The 25600-nt window shown below is 41.1% G+C and overlaps 2 protein-coding genes across 4 annotated transcripts in view; one reads left to right on the top strand and one right to left on the bottom strand.

The window, feature by feature from the left end:
- Positions 1-12610, bottom strand: part of taf2 (TAF2 RNA polymerase II, TATA box binding protein (TBP)-associated factor) — a 36088-nt gene extending 23478 nt beyond the window's left edge. The window contains exons 1-11 of the mRNA XM_069143455.1: positions 12350-12610; positions 12182-12236; positions 11641-11801; positions 9858-9976; positions 9477-9618; positions 9108-9339; positions 6812-6996; positions 6518-6631; positions 2378-2477; positions 354-439; positions 89-224 (exon numbers count right to left, since the gene is read on the bottom strand). Of these exons, the coding sequence (XP_068999556.1) occupies positions 89-224; positions 354-439; positions 2378-2477; positions 6518-6631; positions 6812-6996; positions 9108-9339; positions 9477-9618; positions 9858-9976; positions 11641-11801; positions 12182-12236; positions 12350-12399 (1380 nt within the window). The 5' untranslated portion in view covers positions 12400-12610. The remainder of the gene's footprint in view (positions 1-88; positions 225-353; positions 440-2377; positions 2478-6517; positions 6632-6811; positions 6997-9107; positions 9340-9476; positions 9619-9857; positions 9977-11640; positions 11802-12181; positions 12237-12349) is intronic.
- An 84-nt stretch (positions 12611-12694) lies between these two features.
- Positions 12695-24782, top strand: LOC138194590 (syntaxin-12-like). Of its 3 annotated transcripts, none has more exons than XM_069143472.1 (10): positions 12695-12711; positions 18778-18925; positions 19020-19089; positions 19177-19276; positions 19428-19565; positions 19656-19699; positions 21753-21861; positions 21946-22018; positions 22119-22201; positions 24365-24782. In XM_069143472.1, the coding sequence occupies exons 2-10, from the start codon at positions 18826-18828 to the stop codon at positions 24455-24457; spliced, it is 810 nt and encodes a 269-aa protein (XP_068999573.1). In that variant the 5' UTR covers positions 12695-12711; positions 18778-18825; the 3' UTR covers positions 24458-24782. The 3 variants fall into 3 exon arrangements, with proteins under 3 accessions (XP_068999573.1, XP_068999571.1, XP_068999572.1); XM_069143470.1 differs by lacking the exon at positions 12695-12711 and adding an exon at positions 15676-15801; XM_069143471.1 differs by lacking the exon at positions 12695-12711 and adding an exon at positions 15676-15830.
- The last annotated feature ends 818 nt before the right edge of the window (positions 24783-25600 follow it).

The raw sequence follows: 25600 nt of genomic DNA, 5'->3' as shown, positions 1-25600 counted from the left end.
AATGGGACGGACAGACGGAGAACCCAAAAACATGATGCCTCCAGCTGTGGCTACAAAACCAGAGAAGAGAGTCGTGTGTGTGTCGGACCTGCAACATGAACTCCATGCTGATCCTGTTCTCTATCAGCCTCATCACCAGGTGGGCCTTACACTGGAACATCTTGTAGTACTCCCAGGACAGAGTGTGGGGGTGCTTGATGGAGAAGTGAAGGTGGGGAGTCGGGCTGAAGAGGAAATGTTCAGTCAGCATGTCACATGTTATAGCAAATGAGGTCAGACTCATACTTCAAACGTTAAAAAGTGAATGAGTGCAAGAGATTCAGAGGGATTTAAACTGGAATTAAAGGAAGTACTTGTCCTTCTCTTTGCCTCCGCTGAAGGTTGGGTGCAGCAGAACTCCTCCCATCTTCAGTTCATATTCCACGATCTTGTCCAGCTCCTGCGGAACAACAGAAGAAAATATATGAACATTTATTGAACAGCAGGAATAAATGAAATCCCTTCAGTTTAATATATTTCCACTTTATTTCTTTTATAACATCATGCACGTCATTTGCAGAGCTGCTAATTTGACCGCAACTAAAAATCATGATCGATTCATCTGCAGACCGTTCTCATCATTTTGTCAGTATAGCGAGTGCCTGCTATGATCTCCCACAGCTCAACATGATGAATTAAAATTATTTATTTTATTAGACCATTGGTCACAGAAATATTCAGGTTTTTTTTAATCTACCATTTTTTCATTTTCTTTTCGGAGTAAGGAAACAGCAAAGAAAGAAAACGTAATAAAAGTTGTGAACACAACTCTCGGTAGGAACTGGTTCATTTAAACAGTATTACCATTTATGTTTTTTAATTACTGTATATTACAAAATATCCTTTCTTCATTTGTAACCTGTGTGAGTTGATTTATCACTAAAATATCATGCATGATGTTCAGCCGTTGTTGGTCTGGTGCATCGGTGTTGAGACACTTCTCGGAGGTAGAGGAGGAGAATCTTGATCGAGTGTTGGTCTCCTACATAAACAGTTACGTCTTCAGAATATCTGACACGGAGCCGAATGAGTGCCGTCGCTGATGAGTGGTATTTTCATGCAACTCCACAAAAATGTGTGTGGTTTGGTTCCACGGTTACCAAGTCTTTAGCATCGTTGTAGAAACATATTAAATATTTTAAAAAAAAGAAACAGATAGTTCTGCTTAAAAAATGACTAAAATAATTTATTGATAGAAATAGTCACACATTTACTTTTATCAACACTGATATATAGCTATAAAGCTCAAATGAAAATGAAAACCAAGATGTTCAGTTTATACTGATATCTGGTGAAGAAAAGCCGTCCAGCCTCTTAGTTGAAAATAAGTTTTTGTACTATTTTTACTTTAAAATGACAGAAACAGCTGATTATTTTCCTGACAATCAACCAGTTAATTAGCTGACTCATTGTTCTATCTTTACCCCTTCGCAAGATAAACTTCGAGGCTCGGCTTTGAACACATCCGACTAACTTGAAGGGACCTATTATTCTATTTCCAGTGTTCGTCTATCTTTCATTTTAATTCTGGGACTCCACCAGAATAGATTTGTAGAATTCACAGTTCAAACAAGCGTCCATGAAGCCGAGTAGCAGCACCGCGTCTCATCCTCTTGCTCACGCCGACAAGAAAACTCTAAACCAACGAAGATAAGTTCTCATTCTTAATTGGAAATGTCAACTCAAATCCATCTGTACATGTTTGAGCCCGAATATGATTCGATTCAAATATGATATGATGAAATGTGAACAAATTCTTTAGATGACGCCCGTCCCCTTATGGTTCGACTCAACCAAAGCAACGACCCGGCCGGGAGAGTCAGCTCATATCAATGATGTAAATGTTTTCAAAACCGAGTGTTGAGAAGACTAAAAAGTTCATTATTGATTTCAGAGGGAAGAAGGGAGAAGAAATGTGCTGGATCCAAGCTTGAAGGACTTTTAGCTTGGAATATCTTTGCATGAGCAAAACTGCTTGTGGTATTACAGACTGAAGCTGGATGAAGGACAGATGTTAAGAAATCTGTGACGAGCTGACGTCATCATGTGGATGACAGATGGGAAAAATTCTGAGCGATACTAAACTTGTATCAAGTCAATATAATTAATGCTGTGGCATGAACAACAAAACAGAGATAAAGAGATTTGTGTTCTTTTGATTGCCTCAATTTATTTAATTCAGTTACCGAAGGGGGGCTTGATAGAAATTGTTTGAGAACCACTGGTTTAAACCCTCATCATTATTAACGGGATAAGATCCTCCATTTAGCAGATGACTGATCAAATACAGCACAACTGATTCATCACTGAGTAAACAGCTGGATGGAAATCACCTCACCTCTTTGATCCAGTGCCGGTACTCGTTGACTCCGAAGGTCTTCTTCAGGTAGAGACCATAGATGTAACCAGAGATCCCCTTCAGCACCCACTCATCAGCCCTGAGAGGGAACATGGCACAAAATACACATTATTTCAAAAAATATGTTCATTTATTCAGGGATTTATGGTGTTCAGGAATCATTCAGAATGAATCACAGCAAAATGACAACAATGAAATTCAGGTTGACTCCATGACTTTTGATTGAAGTAACTTGAACTTCTGTGTGGTCCAGGATTTACAGCAACCATGAGGAGTGGCTCGACGTAACAGTCCTCAGTGAAGCAACTTAGTTGCTCCAACTCTGTCTCCTGCTCTGTCTCCTGCTGTCTCCTGTTCTGTCTCCTGTTCTGTCTCCTGTTCTGTCTCTGTCTCCTGTTCTGTCTCTGTCTCTGTCTCTGTCTCCGTCTCCGTCTCCGTCTCCTGCGCTGCAGTGTCAAGTCACGTGCAGGGACGCCTTCAAACCGAGACTCTGGTGACCTCTTCATCCCTCACTGCTCTGAGCTGCTTCATCGTGGACAACCTCTTTAAATCGTTTAAGGCCACACTGGAGGTGCTTCACCACTCTATAATAGTGAGTTTTACCCTGATACCCTCAGGTTTGATGGAGTTTGACACGGCACAAACCGCTCTCATAAATTTATCAGCCTGGATTTATTAGCTCGTAAAAACAAAGAAACACAATATGCTGATTCAACCTTGGTGGTTTCACCGCCTCGACACTGAGCTGAAGCAAACATGATGTCATGTGTGCATCAGCTGTAATCAGCATTATGGAGAGAAGTATTTTGATCCTCTTTGCTCTAACACTCATATTATAGCCGATAATCAACACCTGATGGACTGTTAAGCTCAGAATTTCCTCTCTTTCATGATCTCAGCGTCACAGCTGTAAGAAAGCTTTATTAAGAAGGAGCCCCAGCTTCAGGCTTGGAAAATTGCAAGCTGTCCAACAACCCAGTATGATGGACAGTCTCCAGAGACTACAGGTCACATCTCTCCAGCACACGATCACTAAAAAGAAAACTTCAACTTCTGGAATCACAAAGCAAAACAGTAATCCAAGGTATTGTTTTTCGCCATTTATCAGTTAAGTTTCACAGATTTTTCTTTTCCTCATGCTTTCTCTTTTATGTGTCTGACAGGCTACTGAGCTTGGCCTGTTTTCAATTACAACCCCCACTCAGATTAATTGCTAGCAGGCAGCGCCACACTTTGTTAAAATCAAAGAGATGTGACTCTCCTGAGGTTTTTCTCCTTTCACAACATCAGCCAGCTCAACAACAGAAGTACATCTGATGTGTGTTTCGTGGTCAGCGAGGGAGGAGGAAGGTGAACGGAGGATGAATGAAGAGGAAAATAAGGACATCCAGGCATTTTTATCAACAGCACTGCACCACTGCATTTCCATGAGCCCGTTACACTTTTTATGAATCGCTAAAACACTAAACTCCATTCTCCGAACCAAACACTCAGTAGCCTGAACACATTTACTGAATCACAAACTCTTTTGGCAAAACCGTAAACTGTTTTCACCGATTTAGACACAGTCAGCAGATCTCATCGAGTCTTTTTGTGAAACTTTAAACACATTCTCACTCACAAAAAGTTTTCACTGCGATGCACTTGTGGTTCGTAACGGTGACCGCAGGCAGCAAAAGTTCACAATTCAAACATAACCGTCATATCTTAAACACAATGACTCAAAACTGATCACACTTATTACAAAAAGCAATAGAAGCCAGATCAGAGTGAAGGTTGTTCATATCAACAACAGACAGAAACTATCGGAGAGGCCGAGGAAGAGTAGGTGTATACGAGGAAGAAGAGGAGGTGTATACGAGGAAGAAGAGGTGTTTACGAGGAAGACGAGGAGGTGTATATGAGGAAGAAACAAGGAAGAAGAGGTGTATACGAGGAAGATAAGGAGGTGTATACGAGCAAGAAGAGGAGGTTTATACGAGGATGAAGAGGAGGTGTATACGAGGTGCATCAATGACCTCCAAGGACATCTTCTCGTTTACATTTCATCTTTGTCCTTTTCCACAACTTTATTTTTTCCTGTATGAAAATACTGAATCCAATTGAGTTATATGTTTGTTTGTTTTTTGGAAATTCAAAATGCATTTTCTGTATTGTAAACAAACATTGCAGTGTTTCCCCTTCATCCATTCAGCAGCGCCGCACATCCACTGGAACAACTTCATCCTCGGGGAAACACTGAAATGTGTTTTCCATTTTTTTTGACGCGGTTATGTTTTTTATTTTGACGGGCTTGGAGCTCCATCTGACAACATGATTTGGTTTTGAGGACAGATGAAGCTGTTTTGAGGCGATTGTTTGGTTTTGCAAGAAGAGTCCGAGGTTTTGTGAACATAGTTTGAGATTTGGGTTTTGTGCTTACAGTTTAGAGAAAAGGATGGAAGGTTTGAAGAATCACTCATCTTTCGTGGACACGGACCACGCTGGCAAAGCTGCCACACAGTAACACCGCAATTCATCATGCTGGGGAACACAGCGATTGAGGCCAAGGCTGGCCCAACTTCTGACTCCTGGTTCTCACAGAGTGGCTTGGTTCTGCTGTAAATCTTTCATCACCGGCCATGTATGAAGCGGTCCCAGGGCTAAACAACACCACACACTTCTGCCGGGCTCGGTTCACGGCGGTTTGTACACTGTGTGAGAACGCTTCCAAACAATGATGACACTTATTTTCCATTACATAAAAATCTGGCCTCGGAGGGTAATCATGGTCTGACTCAGAAACAAACTACCAGTCTGATTACATCTACATCAAAGTGTTTACACCTGAATATCGCACTCAAAGGTGGTCTGCTGTTGTACAGGGAGGACGGAGTGAGCAAGGAAACAGCACCTTTTTGGACAGTCGTTCCTTGAAGGATTTCATAGTGCTGAACTTGGTAAGTAATTGTATGAAGAGAGAAAAAATGTCATGTCTGCATGATCAAATAGACATTAGCTCTTCAATTAAAGCAAACCACATTCATAAAGTTAATTTCAGGGATGAGATGTTGTACATTTCAAAACGTCAACTGCATCAATCCAGCCTTTTCAATCCCTCAGGAGGTTTTTTTTGTGATTGTTTGATTTTGCGACAGATTTTTTGAAAAATTTGGGTGGAATTTGTGGAGTTTCTTGTGTAAAATTACAGGAATTTGAAAAAATTGCAAGCCGAGTAAGAAAATTGCTATTTTTTAAAGGGACTACCTGATGAAGGAATAAATATGTAATTACTTCCTTTGGTAGTAATTATGCTGCACATCACAGAAATACTTTGGTTATAATCTTTTTAAATGCATTTATTCAAATAGATTTATTGAAAAACTGTGGGATTAAAAGTAAATATCCTAAAAGTGATGTATGTTTCCAGAACACACCGTCTATACTGTAATATAAAATACAACGACTACATCAGCTTTAAAAATAAGAGCTTTAGATGCTGTTTAATTCATGTTAATTCAACATAGGCCTACTGAGTCTCTGACAACTTGACGTATAAAATTATTGTGACATACAGTAATATTTAATCACTTCTTATGATAATAATCATTTAATGAGATCATTTGAATGTGAAGGACACATTTCCTGCAAACCCTGTCACTTCCTGCTTTTCCTCTTGAACAGTTTTATTTGGTGATGAGAAACCAGGAGCAGAGTCTTTCTGATTGTAAATGAGGGGTTATTTTTGTTAATAAAATGAGTTTTGTTTGAAAAGACTTACTTTATGTCGTCATACTTTCACCACAGCTTCGGCTGATGATCTTTTATGTTGAAAAATTGCGGGAATTGAAAAATAAAATTGCAAGCTCCCGCAAATATTGCAGTTAACTTGAATTTGCATTAATTATTGTGATCGCAAGGAGGGACTGCTATACATCGCTGTAATAAACTGTTTTGTTTTGTTTGTCACTTTCAAATGCAGGAAAATGGACCCACATGCTGAATAGCTGGCGTTTAAATGGACCCTGCTCATACCCAGTGTCAACAAAATTTTCTAGAGGCTCTAAACAGCAAAACTGACTTTGTGGAAATGATCTTGTGTGTCAGATTTTGGCTTTGCTGCACGATCAGAAGTCTCACCATGACATCCTGGAGATGAAACAGCCAAAGAACTGCTGAGCCAGGGCCTGAGCCAGACAGCGGCGGGTCTGAGGAGTCTGGTCTATGATCGTGGCGCTGTGCAGCAGGTTGGTGCTGAAACACAGAAACAACAGCTGAACCTTCAGACGGAATAAGGAACATACAGTATGACTATAACTGCATTAATGGCAGACTACAGTACATTATAATAGTTTTATCTAATTTCCTGCACCAATTCCAGTTTTACCTCAAACAACAAAAGATGAGGGAAATACACACTTCCTCCTGGCCTACCTGAAGATGCTCATGGAGGCGTAGGTGGACATCTGAACGTAGGCCTCGTCCACAAACACAGTCTTGAAACAGGCGTACGGATAGCGGCACGTCAGGATCTCCTCGTAGAACTCGAAGATCTCATGCAGGTAGGACATAGAGTGTTTGAGCAGAGGGAGCAGCTGCGGCAGGCAGAAGTGGGTCACCTGGGAGGACAAATCATTTGTTTAAATGATCACTCGACAAACAAGGTAGCAGTAGAGGTTTTTTTTTCAAATGTACACTATCATCCTTTTGAAAAACACTTGAAGGACACCTGACCTTAAATCTGCCACCTTGTGTTCAGGGACATCTGGTGGTCATTGTTAGATCACAGTTCACACTCGTTAAAGAGATTAGCAGTGTGCCATATCATATCAATCACAACAATACCAGTATAATCTATCAACAATATAAATACATGTATGTGGTGATAGCACGTAATGACTTCATATTTTTACGAAGTGGAAATGTATGTCATACATTTGCAGCTTATCGGACAACAAGCGTGGCTGAGAGCCGCTGGATTCTGTAGGTTTTCAGCAGAGTGAGTTTCATCTGCGATGTTTGTCCTCCGTCCCTCCTCTGTCCTCCTCTGTCCTCTGTGTTTCACACCGGGAAGCTCCGCCCCCTTTCACACACACGGAGCAGCAGACGCTCCGGTGAACTTCTCCACTCGTTACGTTACAAGAGTGCAACAAAAGCCCCAAACTACGTTATTAATGAGCAAAAACCTCGATCATAAACTTGATCAAATCCGACCCCGACATCTCTGAATGTGTCGACAGCGGTGAGGAAGTAGTTGGAAGCTCTGCTGCTGATGGTCGTCGTCCTGACAGAGCAGCAGCTCTCCTGCATCGCTGCACCTCCAGATCCTCCTCAGCGCTGTTCACAGGATCTCAATCTCACTTTGAGTTACTGCTGTTCACAAGCTAAAGAACTAACAGGTCATTTTTGTTGGTTTTAATGAATATTTGAAGGCATAACGTTACATTTATGCTGGCATATAATCTATAACACGTTTGTTGAAATTGTATGTGATTAAAATTAATAATCACATATATTTCAGTATTTTGTCATATCGTCAAAAATATTGTTATCGCAAAAATACCCAGATATATCGTGATATAATTTTAGGGCGGTATCGCCCACCCCTACACCTGAATTTTAATCTGCTAGTTTGCCTTTAGGGACATCTAGTGGTCTTTGGTAAAACATACAAAAAGGTGGACAAACAACAGAACCACTGCATTACAACTGCAGTTAAAACCACATTAAACCAGCAATCATAGTTCAAACTCATAAAGCAAACACCTGTGCAGACAGCATGAGTAGATTAATGACTAAAACTGTGTATACACACAAAGACAGAAATATTTAAACGCATTGTTGTGGTTGGATTTATGAACGCCTGGTTCTGTTTGGGAACTCGGTCATTATGGATCCAGGTACATGTGCACGAGCCTCATTTTGGACTCACAGTTATAAATAAACAGTCACAGAAACACCCTGAACTTCAGTCAACTGAGGAGACTTGAACCTGTGCGCCACTCATTAGAAGAAGTGAAGCTGTAACAATAATTTGACACATCTATCATCATGTATCTCAATCTGCATTTTTTTTTTTTTAAATCAGAACAACGATAGATGATTAATTTATAGCTCAAACTGAAACAGACCATATTTAATCTCTGTAGCCATAGAAAACTGTGCAGGTCTGTGTGATGTCTTCACACTCTATCCTCTCATTATCCTTTATAAATACACTACATCTGTTCAAAAGGGTGTACTTCATGGTATTGTTTACAGTGTGAAAGCTGTTGCGTTGCCGTGACGATTGACACATAAAGGCTGTCAGGCTTTCCTGCTCTGTCTCACAGCTTTCTCACAGGAGCTACTCAATACCACTCACTTTGTGTTGCTGTCTTTGTGATTGTAATCTCTGCACCGAAACTGCTGGTGCATCAGGCAATGTGTCGTGCAATGTTTTGGTTAAAAAAAACATATAATATAATGAATACATAAAAAAAAATGTCCTGAACAGAAAGATTAGTGAAGTAGGGATAGTGTTTAATTATTGCTTTTCTAATAAGACTCTAAATAGATTGTGTATTCTAGAAACAAAAAGTATCTTCTTTTCAAATGAACTGTTCTGTTGGGAGTCTTCTTTATGTTTCTCTTTTCTTTCATCCCAAATTGTTTGTGTTATTATTTACAGGCTAAAATAACTGTAACTTTTATTTCAATGAGATGCAGAGGGGTCGTCATTTAAACCCACCTCATGCATGTAGGGGTCCACGAGGATTTCAAAGGGGCCCACAGCCAGGGAGATGTTGGGGGCGGCGGTGGGGATGGGGAGGATGTAGTGGAAGGTCTTCTTCCTCATGTCGTGGGTGTAGATGGTCTCCACCAGGTCCCCGCAGGACACCGCCACCATAGACGCGTCCACGGTGAACTCCAGCTTCCACGTACACAGCTCGGAGTACGAGTCCACGCAGGGGAACCAGAACCTGGGGAGGAGAGGACTTCATGAATGAAAACAAGCAGATTCTTTACGAGCAGCTTGTCTACACGCTACGCGGCAACACGATTCAGTGTTTTCAGTGCCATTGTGGAGGAGATGAGTGTGTTGTTTTTGTTTCTGGACCTTGTGGAGTTCTGGTATCCGAAGGAGAACACGTGGGCTCCTCGCTCCGCCATGCTGCCCTCCACATCAGGAACAACAAAGTGCAGCCCTCCTTTGGGCTGATCCAGGGAAAACTCAATGTACACCTTCAACACCTTCAAGTCTGGACACACAAAACACAGAAATCAGGATCTTACGTTTCCGTTTCTGTCAAACATTTACAATCAAAACTTATTTTAAGGAAACCTGGTGATCATATCAATTCAAGCTCTCTGGAGAAGCATTTTTTTGGAAAGGATGATGGAGATGTAAAAATATGTAGATTATGTTAGTCTTCATAATTTGTAAGTATGATGCATAAGATTAATGACACAAAATCCTGCTGTGTGCCCTTGAATTTACCGTCTCCCTGTTTCCAGAGTTCAGAGGGAACTTTGATGACCAACTCTCCGTGTCCTGCGTCGGGGTCCACGGCGCTCACTGCTGCCGTGTACGCACTGGAAAAATAGTTCAGGTTCCTCCTGTAGAGACACATTTTTTAGACAAAATGATGATATTGCTACCAAACAGTCCCTCTTAAAGTGGACAGACGGTGATGTCGACAATAACGGACCAGGAGAAACATAACACAGCTACAGACGTGTTAAACATAACTTCTAATACTTTCTGTCTCACTGTCACAACCAAATGTATTTCAAGTTTCCTCGAAGCTCATCTGCTCGACAAAATGCCTTCAATAGTATTTGAAAACCTAGTTTACACTCAGAAGTTACACAGAAGAAGATATTGTGATGCGAGTTGGTCATTTTTGGGGCAAATTCTGTTCATAATTTACATCTAAAATGACCAGACATCTGTGTTGGTTTCAGGCTATTTCAGTGAATTATATACTGAACTTGTCACCGTAATTCATCACCTGGATGATGCAACACTCCAATACGAAGTCCAGCTGACTGATTGGTCTCAATACAACCGGAGGTGTTGAAGGGAAACATCCCCCCGTATAAACAGTCCTATAAAGTATCCACCCTATAATATCGTTGCACTGTTCATCTGATTTCATTTCATAGCACCGGACACTTTTTCCCATTTATCCCAAACTGTATTTATTCATTTTTATTTTATTTTATTTGTTTTTTGTGTATATTGTCTGTGTGTGTGTATTTATTCTAAAATAATTATTTTGTATCTATCTTATTTCTTATATCTTATACATATTTGTAAATGTTTTCATATTGTGCTCACTTTATGGTTTTCTTTGCTGCTGTGACGACCAAATTTCCTCACTGTGGGCATAATAAAGTCAAATCTAATCTAATCTAATCTAATCTAATCTAATCTAATCTAATCTATCCTAAAGTATACAGCACCAGACAAACGTTTGGTCACATCTACTTATTCAAGGTTTTACTAACCTTGAATAAAGGCAAGAAATTTCCTTCTCAACTTTTGAGAAGTTTCACCTGTTAAGTGAAAACTACTCCAGATGACTGCCTCATAAAGCGGGTTAAGATTTTTCCAAAAATGTGCAAAGCTGTCAACCAGATAAACAGTGGCTGCTTTGAGCAATCTAAAATATTGTACTTTATTTATACCTTGTTTCTTCACGGCAAAGTTTTTTTTCATAGATTTAATGTCTTCAGTATTGTTCGAAACTGTAGAGAACAGTAATAATAAAGGTCTTTGGCAGAGAGTCTAAACCTTCGACTGTTTCTGTTGAGCCGATGAGCCAAAACGAATCTGTACAGTCACATGGATTTATAAAGCTGTTTGGAGATTTGGACGGTTGAAAAAAACAAAAAAAAAACAGAATACCAGACTAAAGACAATCGATATACGTAGTGATTCAAGCATTTCTATTAGAAAAATCAGTCACTTTGACACACAGAATCGAGTATGATGGTTGTTATTATTATTATTATTACAATAATTGGGTTCCATACCTTGGAGCTAATGAGGCAGAACAAATAAAAACTGCTTTTAATTATGAAAAAACTTGACTGCTAATTGTCTTATGTCACTTGTAGCTGATGAATTTGGCCTTTTATGTAACAACTACCTAAAATGTACATAATGTGAAAGCTCTGATTCGACACAGTGAGGTTGAGTCATTAGCGATGATTACGTGAGTCCAGCTCTTTTGAAATGTGCATCCAGAACAAGCAGTTCACAACGACAGACTCACTGCTTGGACTCGTGGTGGCACACCTCCAGGGTGGGGTCGTTGTAGATGAACGGGGCCTCCAGCTCATTCACTCGGACCCTGTAGATGCGGCACTGTTTACTGTTGAGCTTGATCCTGTTCAGGTTGACCACCGTGGGGAAGATGGTGAGCTCGACGAAGCCCTGAGGGACGAAGAAGGGAGGAGGACGACGTCGGCAAACATTCACCACAGCTGTCTACTGTCGTGGCCGCCGCACGTATAGATGCAGAGGAGGGTTTCTAAACCCGAAGTAGTGACTTCTGTTTAACATTTAGTGACACGAAACATCTGCCTGTTTATCTTTCACACATGTAAGATGTTTAATAAATAGGAGTTCTCAGTGTTGGAGCGTTTTAATACCATCAGTAAATCATCTTGTGTGTACTTTCATATTTCAGTAGTTCTCCTTAATTGGAAAAACGAATATGTAACTAAACGGGGATAAAACAGCAAATTCTTGACCTCTTAAGATCGACGATCACATCAGAGGAGATGAAGCATGAACAAACGTGTCGTACTCACAATGACAGACTTCCTCTGGAAGTTGATGTTGTTGATACACACCACCTGATGGGTCGTAAAACCAAAGACAACAAGCTGTTAGTGTGTTCAGTCACTCAGCAGCACAACGTCCAGTCAGCAGAGTGTTTGCTTCACGCAAAGAGAAAACATTTCAACAGAAATACTTATAATTTAAAGGGGCGCGGGCTCTCAAAGCCTTTATCCTTCTTCCGGTTCATCCTCGTCGCTTGTTATTGTTCCTTCACAGAAGTTTCAACACGACATGATGGTGGTGATGTTCCTCCGCGTCACGAACAGAGTTCAGCAGCTTTGTGCATCTGCAGGACTGACCCCGTCTCCAGAAGAGCGACGCTGACCAACGCGTTGAATTAAAGCTCCTGTGACGGTCTGGACGCAGAGAGGCGAGCAGCGCTGCTACCAGCCGGCGCGATGAGCGTCTTCCGCCGGCGTCCCCGGGAGTCCGCCGTGCCAAACCCTGCGGCCGAGCTCCTGGTTATTCGTCGGTCATGAGTTGCAGTGGTAGATATCAGGTGCGTGTGATGTTTGCTCCACCCGCTGTGCATCGAAACATCCGAATATATCCCCTCTGTTCGGTTACATTGCGGCGGTGGCTGCACTGTGTTCGGCCATTTTGTTAGCAACCTTTGACCTCCCGCGTAAAAATAATAACAAAAACGACTTTTTATATCGGAGGGACAGTCGCCAGAATTTACAACCTCAAGTATCGCATGGTGTATGTCACGGTAGATCAAATAAATACGAAGGAATTTAATTTACTTCATTCTAAGAAAGAGTCAACTTTCCGCTGCGTCAGAGAGAGGCGGGGCTTGCCAAGAAGAACATCCGGTCCTTTTTCGCCACAGACATGTGACACATACACAGACGCCGCATTGGTTACTGCGATACGTCAACGCGTCCGCCATTTTGGTCCGGGCAAGACCGGGCTGACATCACATACAAGTAAACGGGGGAGCTGGAGTTTTCCGGATTAAAAAAAAAAAAAAAAATCATTATAAATTTCCAATTCCCGACCGCTTTCAATTAGTTATATTTATAACGTTTCTCATCAACGTGGAGTTCAAAATAAAGATTTCTCTCCAGTTGCTTGGAATCTTGAGTTCTGCTATAATCTCAAGACACTCAAGAGATGAGTGTGCATTAACATCAAGCTCACATGAAGTGATTTATTTGTATGGAGAAGACTAATTGTCATTGTAAAAACTCAGATTTTCAGAGCTTCGATAAATCGGTTTGACGTCACTTAACTCAACGCAAAAATAAGTCACGTTATGGTTAATTTAGGTCATAATATTCAGTTGTTGTGCCGGTAAACAATACTAATCACTACATTGACGGACAACGTAAAGTGTTCACAGCTCGTTATTTAGTTGTCGTTACTTTGCTGGCTGTTTTAAACGTTATCTGCTAAAAACAACAGAACAACAATAGAAATGTCGTGTACAAACAATATTGACTCTGTTTTGTCCATGTAATGGTCTAAATGGGTGATGATGAGGTTGTCTGCCCTCTTCTGTATTCAGAAAGTAAATAAAGCAGATTTTCTAATGTTAGGTATTTACATCTGACTACAAGTCCTGTATCAAAACCTGATTTAAGTAAGTTCAGTAGCCTATTATAAGCAAGATGTTCTCAAAGTATCAGAAGTTAACACAAAACGCTCCCTGTCAATGTTTGACTATGATATTTTAGGATTAAGATGTCTGTTTCACTACAGAGCAGTTAAGGTTGTGCTTATTTTATGGACGTTGGTTAGTTTAATCAACAGTAACACTCTGCTCTGTATGAACCAATATCTTATAATACCAACAAGCTCAGAAAAACCAAATAGGCTACTTTTTTTTTTCCAGCCAATCCAAGTGGGTCTTAAAATAGTTCAGAGTACTTGTACTTATAAGTAGGATCATTTTCTCAACGCATTAAGGTAGGTAGGTAGTTACTTTATTAATCCCCGAGGGGATTAAGGAACATCTAGTTCTTTAATTTATCAAGAATTACAACGAATTTCATACATGTCTATGATTTACGACGAAGGGGAGGCCCTTAAGCAATGAGGGTGGAGTGGGAAGGGGGGATCACAGACCCCCATGGACCAAAAAGAAACTGTAGAACAATAACAGCTGATGAATATTGTGCACCAAATATTTTTTTTTAAAGTGTCCAGAATGATAGAAATATTTGTATTATATGTAGTTTAGATTTACAATTAATACATTTTCTTTATTACCCCCCACCCAAAAAAAAAAACAGTATAGTTTTGCTCAGAAGTGTTAATAAATATGTTGACATGAGAATAAGCAAAACAAAAACACACTTTCAGTCAGTCACAGGTTTCTCCACCAGGTGGTGCTATTAGCAGAGCAAGTTGCTTTCGTGCGCATCATGTAGAGAGATGAACATGATGAACTTCCCAGTAAGAACTCATCAACTGATGTGTTTGCGGTCACCATGTTCAAATGGGGAAGTGAAATAGTTGCTGATTTACCTTCATCATTAATATGTGATTTCATTTATCTGATGTTTGACCTACTTATTTGATACCTTCTAGGCTGAAAGCAACACCTAAAAAAAAAAAAAAAAAAAAAAAAAAAAAAAGCTGTGAATGTGTGTTAATTAAAATGATCTGGTTGTTTGTTTAAAAGGGATTTTTTTTTTTTTTTTAAACAACACACAAATATGACCACGAGGCCTTTTAGCAGCCGAAATTAAATGTAACCAAAAGGACACTGAGCTGTAGGTGTTGACTGTGGTTAACAATAGGCTACTACTGGGGTAAAGTACACAAATATACACTGCCGAAACAGTTTTTATAATTATTAAAACGTTTATTTGTGAACCTTTTTGCCAACCATGCCGTTTAAATTTTGTAAAAATTACTAATTTGATGATAAATTTGCAACGGGCCACACTCAAAGGGCCCCCAACACCACATTAAACCTGGTTCTCGGTGACACTGGAATGGGATCTATTTACACGTAGTGGCTGTCTTTCTGAGAATTTATGTGAAATAAGTGATCAAACAACCTTTTTTCTGTCAGCAAAAAGACAACTACAGGCTAAGACCTTCCACCGAGAGAAGCGACCATCTCTAGTTGTTGTGTGTCGTTTTTGTTTGTTTGTTTGTTTGTTTGTTTGTAGTGTTTTTCTCTCGGTACATGGGCCTCTATAATGATTTTTGTCTGCTGTCACGTGTAGGCCGGCACAGTGCTGCATTTATTACAGAGAAAGTCATGGGACAGGCACGGAATAATCCCAGCATTAAAAAAGGCTTCACGGACTCAAATAATGAATCAGACATTAGACTTCTGCCTCCAGGACCACGTATGATGTCACCACATGAATAGGTCACGATTTTAGATGTTTTATAGCGCCACAGGACCGTGTTCACATGTTGCATTAGTCTAAAAGAAATATATTTGCTGCGGTGGCACGACTATTTCCCAAATTTCGAACTGACAGTGAACGCAACATCAAACTCTCGTCGGATTAACCGCTAGAAGCGCGTGACGTCGCAGACGGGCTGGGATTGTTATTTATGATGGGAAATATATTTCTGTGATTCATTTGGAGCTACAAACAGTCGACGGCAGCTTCTGTGCAGAGTAAGAGCTTTATAGCGATGATATCTGAGGTGTGTTTAATCTGCGGTAGAAAATACGAGAATTTATGTCTGGATAGATGCGTAAGACGCGTTGACTGACTCGTTATTAACGTTGAATAATGACTGTAGTAGACGTGAGCCTGGTCTGATGTCACTTTTATAAAATAATCTACGTTACAGAGGTTTTCTGTGATATTAAATATTCAATTAAAGACGGCTTTAATCTCGCGCTTGTTGTCTATCGGCTTTATAGACTGCTTTATTTTCATCCCTGAATTGTCTGTGAGTAGATTTGATCCACGTGATGACCTGGGCTTGGCTCTGGCTGCCATCTACTGCTCTGTGTCTCCTGTTCACGTAAAAGATGAGAGGATTCACACATTGGCGTCTCTATGTAGCCTGCTGTGTGTTGGACATTGTGGTGCAGACAAAGCATGAAGAAGGGCAGTGAGTGGCAGTCGTTTTGTTGTTAAAAGGCCTACGTACCATGTAAAGGCTGTATTATCTCTAGAAATCATGTATATCAAACCAAAATAATGTTTTGTGGATGTAATGTTCTCACCAGATTCTGTAAAATGAAAAGGAACAGCGTGATAGAGTATAGGGAGAGCAGGGACAGCCGTGACACTTTTTTTTTATTATTTTTTTTAAAGTATTTTACCAATAAATCATAAACCATTTACACTGGAACAGCCAATTTGCTATGTTACAAACTTTAATTTGTCAGCTACTTAAATAACGAATTTAAGTGGTTTTATGAAATATGTACAGGTTGCAAAATCGATTTAGGTACTGACAAGGTAGTGACCGTTTGACAGAATCAAACATCACTAGGCCTGCAGCATATTTTTGACCAAATACCTTGATTTCGATATTGCAACAATATTGTAGGGATGAAAAACATGTGTTTTTACTCACTGTTATTATGCAACTGATTATTGTTCATTTACAATGTAATTCAGTGTATGTAGGCTTTCAGGTTTGTAATATTTAATTGAAACTAAAGTGTCCCTGTATCACCGGCCATGTTTTCACCTCCTGTGAGTGAGCTTGACTGCTAGATTGACACGTTAGATATTTCTATATTTAGCTCAGAAAATAGGGATTTCAATAATGTTTGTTTGGATTTCTACACATTTGATCTCAGGACTGCATCCAAAAAATATATCTGATAAAAAAAAAAGTATAATTTTTACCTCAAAAAATGACTTTTGCTTGTAATTTTCACTGGGAGTTTGACATGTGGTTAATTTTTTGTAAGGAAAAAAACAACCTATTTGAGCATCTGTAAACTCAGTGTAATCACTTAAACCTAATTTCAGACCTAAATATGGAGCTTTGCGCACACTGTTTGTAATTAAAAGCTGCAGTTAATCTTTCAATCTCTAAAGAGCTTTTTTTGACCAACAGTCCTGAAGATATTTTACTTTCACATACGGAAGCAGAACATCTCCAGCAGGAAGCAATACACATTAGGTATGTGTGACTGAAGAATTACTGCAAACATTAATGGACAATTTAAATAGTTGCTGAATAATTTTCTACTCTCTGAATAATCAAATAATCACTGGACATAAATATAATGTACTGGTCACATGACACGGTTCTCCTCAAATGCTTGGACACACTGTTCCGTTCGTCCGTCCATCCCATATGTGTGATGGTTATGTATAAGGAACGCCTTGAGGGAATGGAAAGACAAAATTTGTTGACAAACAGCTCGCCCGCATTTCAAACTAACCGCCATTGATGTGAGCTGGATGTCCGAGGATGATGTAGTGAAATGCAGCACAGCACGTTACCAGAGAAAAATTAGCAATAGCAGCAACTCTGCAGGGTTCACATTCAAGCAGCAACCATCAGTGACGTCACCCGTTAGTTTGTGAACGGCTGTTATGAAGCCTCCAGTTCAGATTCTGTCCGTCACCATCTTGCTAGTTCGGAGCGGTTTGGAGCAGGAAGTGACCATATTTGGACGAGCCAGGGAGGAGCGAGCGGTGGATCTTACTGATCTGATTGGAGACTTGACGATACTACGTCCCGCCCACCGATAGCTGTATCCTGACTGCATCACAGGCCTGTCAATCAAACAGACACGCCCCCAAAAACACATATTTTTGAAGTTTATTTTCTCATTAATGAGGGATTATTTTCAGATGGACCTCCAGAAAACTGCAGCAGTTCCACCCTGAAGGCCTGAGTCACACAGTCTCCTCCAACAGCTGATGTTGAGATGTGTCTGCTACATGGAGACGCTCTGATGTTGAGTTGTGAGGCTGGTGATGAACTCCTCTTCAGTACAGGGAACTCTTGGTCCTCTTTTCTGAGGCGGTCCTCGTGAGTTTGATGGTTTTTGCGACTGAACTGGAATTAACGTTAAAAGTTCCTGAAATTTTCTGGACTCACTGAACATTGTGTCTAAAAGTAAAGATGGGCTGGTGTTTGTTTTTGGTTGGTTGAGTGGTTCTTGCCATGATATGGATGACCGTAGTAGTTGAAAACTATACCAAGTGATGGCCTTATTAAGATGTTTAAGATATTACCAGTGCAAAGTTGTCATCACATCTGAAGGTGGCTACTTTGGGCAAACTTATATTTTCACTGTATACCTTTTTTTTTTTTTTTTTTTAAATGTACTAAATATTCCATTTGTTATTTCTAATATTGATGTCTTCAGTTCAACACCTCATCCAAACAGATCAGACTGATTCAACCTCGACAAGCTACAACATCAGAATATCGTTTACCTATATAATTAGTAATAGTGACCTAGTAATACCACATTTGTTCTAATAATATTGAATGCAGGAGTTTAATTTGTTGTTCGATATGATCACATTGAAGTATTTCTAGTTTTCCAAAGGCACAGGATCCGTTTAACCTCAAAAACATCTTTTTTCATTTCAAGTAACTTTCTTAAATTTCCTTTCAATATAAAAATTGGATTGTGTGTTGTCTTCACTGTACTTGTGTTCAGTTCAGAGTGTGTTCATCAGTGTGACGGGCTGCGTGGACAACAGACAGGATGTCCTACATGAGAGCCGACAGCAGCTGGTCCCAACCGCGGGACTTCAACATCGTGGTCCAGACATGCAGCTCCAACATCCAGAAGATCAGCCAGAACTGTGAGAGCACACACACACACACACACACACACGCACACGCACACACACACACACACACATTCATGTTTCTTGTGTGGTTTCCTTTTCGTTGCAGCTGGTCAGATCAAAAGCCTCCTCTCCCAGACGGGGATGAGACAGGACGCCTCAGAGCTGCAGGAGAAGCTGTGAGTATCGACCCTCATCAGCGTCCCATCGAGTCTCACGTGTTATTAACCCTTTAAAGTCTCATCCGTCTCCGTGTCCCCCTTCAGCCAACAGCTGCAGCACTACACCAACCAGCTGGCTAAAGAAACCAACAGACACCTGAAGGAGCTGAGCTCTCTGCCTCCGCCTCTGTCTCCATCAGAGCTGGTCTGTGTGTCTATAAATCCAACTTTATATTCAGATATATTCTTATTAATAGTAATGTATTCCTTCTGCTCAGGAAACTAGAAGTTTAAAATATCCTGACAACATTTAAAACCACTGAAATGATCTTTGTTCTTTCCTTTTTTCCCTCCAGAGGCAGCAGAAGCTGCAGAAGGAGCGTTTGATGAACGACTTCTCTGCAGCTCTCAACAACTTCCAGGTGGTGCAGCGGAGGGCTGCGGAGAAGGAGAAGGAGTCGGTGGCCCGAGCTCGAGCTGGATCCAGAGTCATGGTGAGGACCACAGAGCCTTTACAACCAATATCATCACTTTATTTGGTATTACTTGATGTTGATCTAACTTTGTTTTGTTCCTATCTACAGGGAGACGGAGGCAATATGAGCGAACAGCTGGTCACATTTGAAAAGTGAGTTTTTCCCTTTGTGTTTTGAAATCGTTTCACGTGTGTCCCGTTCTTGTGAACGCGATATCTCAAGAACCTCCAGAGGGAATTTCTTCTAGATTGGCAGAAGCATTCACCCGATACCAAGGATGAACTGATTAGAGTTTGGTGGTCAAAGGTCAAAGTTCAAAGTCACTGTGACCTCATATTCCCCTCACCTGTCCGACCCATTCTTGTGAACGCAATATATCAAGAACTCCAAAAACACCCAAAGGTCAAAGGTCAAGGTCATTTTCACCTCACATCACCCATGCTTATAAACGTGATATCTTAGGAACGCCTGAAGTAAATCTCTTCCAACGTGGCACAAGCATTCACTTGGACTCGAGGATAAATTGATCCGAATTTGGGGTCGAAGGTCAAGGTCACTGTTAGTCATATGTCCATATTGGTCTGGACAGTCATGCATGTCAACTACTGTACAATTTGAGTTGTTAGAGGAGGTATACAACTGCTAATTCAAGTTTGCAGCTGTAGATACAGTAAACAGGCTTTATGTCTTCTGATTAAAATAATAAAATAAGTCAGTCAAGAAATGTCACAGATTCTGTATTGTAACGGAAACACTGTATCTACGTGTGTCCCTATATAAACCTAACCATGCTATATCTACAGTAACTGTGTTCTCGTATAAGCCTAACTATATGTAACAGGCACTTCTTTGTCTCTCTTGAATGTGGGGGAGCTGACAGTACCCTCCTGAGTCTGTTATCACTCAAAGCTGCTTTGAGCAAGCTGCTGTCTCCTCCCCAACTCCATAAATTACAAGACACACTCTGCACTCTGGGTCAGACTCTCACAGACTCTCCGTACTCTGTATTGTCTGAACTGAGCTTTGACCAAAGGACCTTAACGACAAATCTTGGCGCAGACTCATCATTTCCAGATTCCCACCACAGTATGTTGGTGGTTATTTAGAAAGAGTGTCTCCATTACATCGTGTCCATCAACTTTGACAGTTTTTACAACCACAAAACATCAATATCACACTTTACTTTAGGTCTTCATCACAACAAAAGCAAACTAAAAATATCTTTATGAAAAGTGCTTTATGTAGAAATTAATATTGGTCAGTAAATTGATGATTTGAATTCTTACATATTGATCATCTGCAGAAATCTAATATTGGTCAGGTTTTATTCTCTGGAAACTGCCATAGCTGGATTAAACTGTAAATGGGTCTAAAGATTTACTGTTGATCCTACACTTAATTAAAATACATGCAAACACCCGTTAAGCCCTCTAATGTGAGACCTAGAAACTAAACTGTACTAATTGTAAACTGAAGAAATCCGACCTGGCTTCCGGTTTTCTATGTTAGTTTGTGCTCTTTGGATTGAATTCAAGGTTTAGAGGAGAAGGACCAATGTGGACGCTTTATAAACTAAAGAAACACACATCTGGAAATCTAATTTGACAGTATAATAATAAATGTCAGTCAGAAGGCAAGTTCTTCTTTGAGAACCTGATGGTCTCAATAAAGTCACAGTCATTTACTTAAGACTGGTGGAAAGTCTTTAATAAGAAATACTAAGTTCTGCATGTTAAAGTTAAATTAAGCTGTATGATTGTGCATGATTTTGTCATGTCAAAATAACAACCTTCAGTTGGGCCTTTAATCTTCAGATTCTCCAAAAAATATCTCTTCTTTCGTAATTGGTCAATATTATTAATAAATTCCAACAAAATGAGACAAAATGCAGTCAGGCTGGCTGAGTTTACTGCAATGTAAGATTTACAGCAACTCTGAGGGTTGGTTTCCATGGAAAGATCCCCGAAGACGCTCTGTTTTATATCTAAGACAAGCCGTGGATAAAAATCCTCTTTTAATACTCGAAAAGATTCAGGACTCAGAGACATAAAATGAAAGAATAATTTACCATTTTTTCTGGTATTTAGAGGCCTCAGATGAAAGAACAAGTGGTTTATGCCCTCCTTATAAGTGTATGTCTTTGAATGTTTTAAGTCTGATCCCACCTTTAAACTGTCCTCTAATAGAGAGTGATATACTCCACAGGGAGGATGAGTGGGGTCAGAGCCAGACTCAGGCTGAAGAGCCTGCCACCATCACAGAGGAGGACCTGGAGGTCATCAGAGAGAGAGAGACCAACATCAAACAGCTGGAGGTATTTACTCCGACTACAGCAGCAGTGGAACACCTTCATTTATAGTCGCGTTCACCACCTCACTCCTGCCTCTGTCCTCTGCAGGCCAACATCATGGATGTGAACCAGATCTTCAAGGACCTGGCTGTGATGATCCACGACCAGGGAGAGATGATCGGTAAAGAAGATGCTCCAGTTAGCACAGAGTTGATCCTTTATCAATGCTATTTAGGTGCGAGAGTAAATGTGTGTTGACCTTTCTGTGCTTTGATTAACAGACAGCATTGAGGCCAACGTGGAGAGTGCTGAGGTTCATGTTGACAGAGGGGCGGTCCAGCTGCAGAAGGCATCTTATTACCAGGTGAGACAGAATAAAACGTGAGACTTCCATGGAGGGCTGAAATGATGCTTGAGAAGGCAGCTAAAGATGAAAGTTTGATTTTTATACAATAAGTCTTGGTGATATTCTGCATTATCGTGGTGTTGCTGCGTCTTCAGTCATCGACCCACCTGGCTGTCATGTGACGCGGACCGCCATCACCTGAACAACAGCAGACAGTCTTTTGAGGACAGTGATGTGCACATTATGGCCAGAGATCTGGGCGTTCGTGGTTCGGATGGTAGAGCGGGTCCCCCACGACGGTTTGATCCTCCTGTCCACATGTGTCTTTGGGCAAGACACTGAACCCCAAGTTGCTCCTGACGGCGTACCGTTGGTGTGTGAGGGTGTTCCTGATGGGAAGCACCTTGCATGACAGCTCAGCTCCAGGAGCATCTGCAGTGGCTCCACCAGGATTATACTCTAAAGTACGCAACAGGAAGCGTCCGCTCGTAGGCTTCCTGTAACGTCTGCAGGTTCCACACACGCACACAGCCAGCAGGAGAGATATTGATTCAAACTTTTTAGCTCAAAAGTTACTGACACAACATAACCATGAAACCCGGAGTAGTCTACCACATGTTTTAAAAGGCCGCAGCCAACAGGCCTGAAAGGCAACAACAAACACGTTTAACAATAAGCTACAATAAACTAGATAATTGGCTTCATCCCAGAGAAACCTGCAGTAACAGTCGGCATTAGGAGCAGGAAAGCTCTTCTCCAAACATTCCTCTGGGATTTAGCCTCGCTTCCCACAAATGTTCATAAACGGGGCGATCCATCCTCTTGGAGGCTTGAATCCAGACCATAATGACTTTAGTTTGAATCAGATGCTCTTCTGAGTTCATCAACCAACACTGATGACATCATGTTGAGAGGCTAGGGGACGGCATACCGTGGATAAAGGCTGCTTTGTCCTCTGGACCTGAACAACAGTCACTGATGGTGGTAGCTGCAGCGGCCGAGTCCTCCCAAGTCTCCTCTCTCTAAATAGTAAAAAAAAAACACAGACATGTCTCTGATTTCTTTAGTGATGCGTTTCCTTCTTGAGATTAATTGTAATATTTAAAGAATCACACTATAAAAGTTTGATTAATTTAAAATTTAGAAACAAGCAATTGATTGCTGTCAAACTTGGAAGGCAAAGCCGTTGTCCAGTCGTTGCAGTGTTATTGTTGTGATTATTGAAAACCATGATGCTTTGTAAAGGAAGAAGACATTTCTTCTTACGAACGGTTGGTGAATGAAGCCCGATGAGTCCTGAGGACACATTTGAAGACGGGCTACTCAGTTTAAGGAATACAAGTAAATGCAGCTCGTGTTCGCTCCGACGTCTTTCCATCACGTTACAGCTGGTTCGTTAGTTTGGGATTTTTTTTCCCTCCGGTCGATCTCTGACTGCTGTTATTATTAAAAAGTCCTGTGTGATTGTGCTGAGTGCAGCTGAACTGGACAGAAAGCAGGAGAGTTTTACTGCAAACTCACAGCAATAAAGCAGCTTTTTAGTGATTTAAAACAAGCTGCTACATGAGGCTTGTTACACCAAAGCCTCCTCTGGGTTTTAGGTTTTGTTGTTTTACTTTATCTTGTGTAATTTCCGACACACATCAGACCCACAGCTGTGAGAAGCCCCGCCCCTTCCATTGGCCCACAGCAGCACAATTAATCAATCTGAGCGGGATCATTGGTGTTCTGACGTTCAGATTCCCGTTCTTGTGCTTGTTTACTTATATAAACTACTTACTTACTTATATTTTCGTGACGTAGCCTACGTGTTGGTTTGCAGCAGCCATCCACGTCAAGCTGTAGCAACCATCACTAAGCAGAGGAGGTCTCCATCACCACCTGCCAGCTACTTACAGTGCTGTCCTGAGATCACTGCCCAGGAAGATTAACATCCGTTTACACCATGAAACATGACCGCAGATACTCACATGACGGCCAGGTGGTCACATCCTCTCACACCACCACAACGGTGACGTAACGATTCACACGATGGCTGCAACGGTGGGATCATTCAAATCCACCTGGGTTATTAAACCGTAAGGTGGGAGCCTGAGAGTCAGTCACAAGAGACAGTTGATGGATTACTGAACAATGAAAAGGTTCCTTTGTAGTTCTGACATGTTATTTTGTTGTTTGCAGAGGAAGTCCCGTAAGAGGATGTGCATGCTGGGCATGGTGGGGTCGCTGGTCCTCATCATCCTCATCATCATCATCTGGCAGGCCATCAAATGAGACAAGAAGCACGCCCCGCTGATACCTTCAAATGACTTCCAATGTGTGTGTGTGTGTGTGTGTGTGTGTGTGTGTGTGTGTGTGTGTGTGTGTGTGTGTGTGTGTGTGAGTGTATGTGAGGGTGTAAGTGTGTGTATGTGTATGTGAGTGTATGTGAGGGTGTGTGTGTGTGTGTGTGTGAGTGTATGTGTGTGTGTGTGTGTGTGTGTGTGTGTGTGTGTGTGTGTGTGTGTGTATGTGAGGGTGTGTGTGTGTGTGTGTGTGTGTGTGTGTGTGTGTGTGTGTGTGTGTGTGTGTGTGTGTGTGTGTGAGGGATAGTTATACACTGATCAGACACAATATTGAAACCACCTGACTAATATTGTGTATTGCTGCATTCAAATGGACCTCGTGATCTCGTGGTTATGGTATGGAAAGTATAAAAACACTGTTGCTAGGCAACGGCAACGTAGACGGCGTCTAGACGCCACAGAGGCTAACAATTTAGCAAGCTAGCGGGGATAAAGATGAGGCCGTTGGGAAGAGGAACATTTTCCCTCAGACGTTGAATATTATCTAAGTTATGAACAAACTCTACATGACTAAAATCACAATATATTAGCTTAACATCCAGCCAAACATGAACCTCCATGACCTCTGACCTTTCTGTAAACGTCAACAAACACGTCACAACTCCTGAACTGGAGGCTTACAGAAAGTTCTGACGCCGTGAACACCACAAGAGGGCGCCGTTCACGTGGACTCTTCTCCCGTGCGCCGTAAATACGAACACATTTGAACGCAGCAAAAGTCACTCAAATCCTCACGCTTGTACATTTTTCCCGCTTCAAACACATCAACGTCCGCTGACTGTCCCCCTACTGCTTATATGCCTTAGTAACGATCTAATCAGTGTTATTCACGTCACCATGTCGGTGGTTCTCGTGCTGTGGTTGATCGGTTTATGACTAAATAAACCCTGAAACAGAACAGAAAGTACAATGTTCCTCAGTGAAACCTCCGTAGGACTCGTATTAAATGCAGCGTTGCACAGTTTTGCACTCCGTCGGCCCTTATAAACCTTGTCTTGTTTGAATGTGAACTGTATTACACTCACTGGATGTCTCCCCCTAAATATTATTTAATACAGTTCCACTGGATGAG

This window comes from Embiotoca jacksoni, unplaced genomic scaffold, assembly GCF_022577435.1.
Source record: "Embiotoca jacksoni isolate LCO1_2020_lvr unplaced genomic scaffold, fEmbJac1.0.p SCAF_11, whole genome shotgun sequence".
In the NCBI taxonomy this organism is placed as follows: domain Eukaryota; kingdom Metazoa; phylum Chordata; class Actinopteri; family Embiotocidae; genus Embiotoca; species Embiotoca jacksoni.
Note: the sequence above shows the minus strand (reverse complement) of the source record. Positions and strands in the feature narration are given on the sequence as shown.

Bases quoted from the DNA above. Each gene is read 5' to 3' on its own strand.
- LOC138194590 (XM_069143472.1), top strand. From the start codon at position 18,826: ATGTCCTACATGAGAGCCGACAGCAGCTGGTCCCAACCGCGGGACTTC. The intron at 18,926-19,019 runs GTGAGAGCACAC...TTTTCGTTGCAG, and splicing joins CCAGAAGATCAGCCAGAACT to CTGGTCAGATCAAAAGCCTC. The intron at 22,019-22,118 runs GTAAAGAAGATG...TTTGATTAACAG, and splicing joins CGACCAGGGAGAGATGATCG to ACAGCATTGAGGCCAACGTG.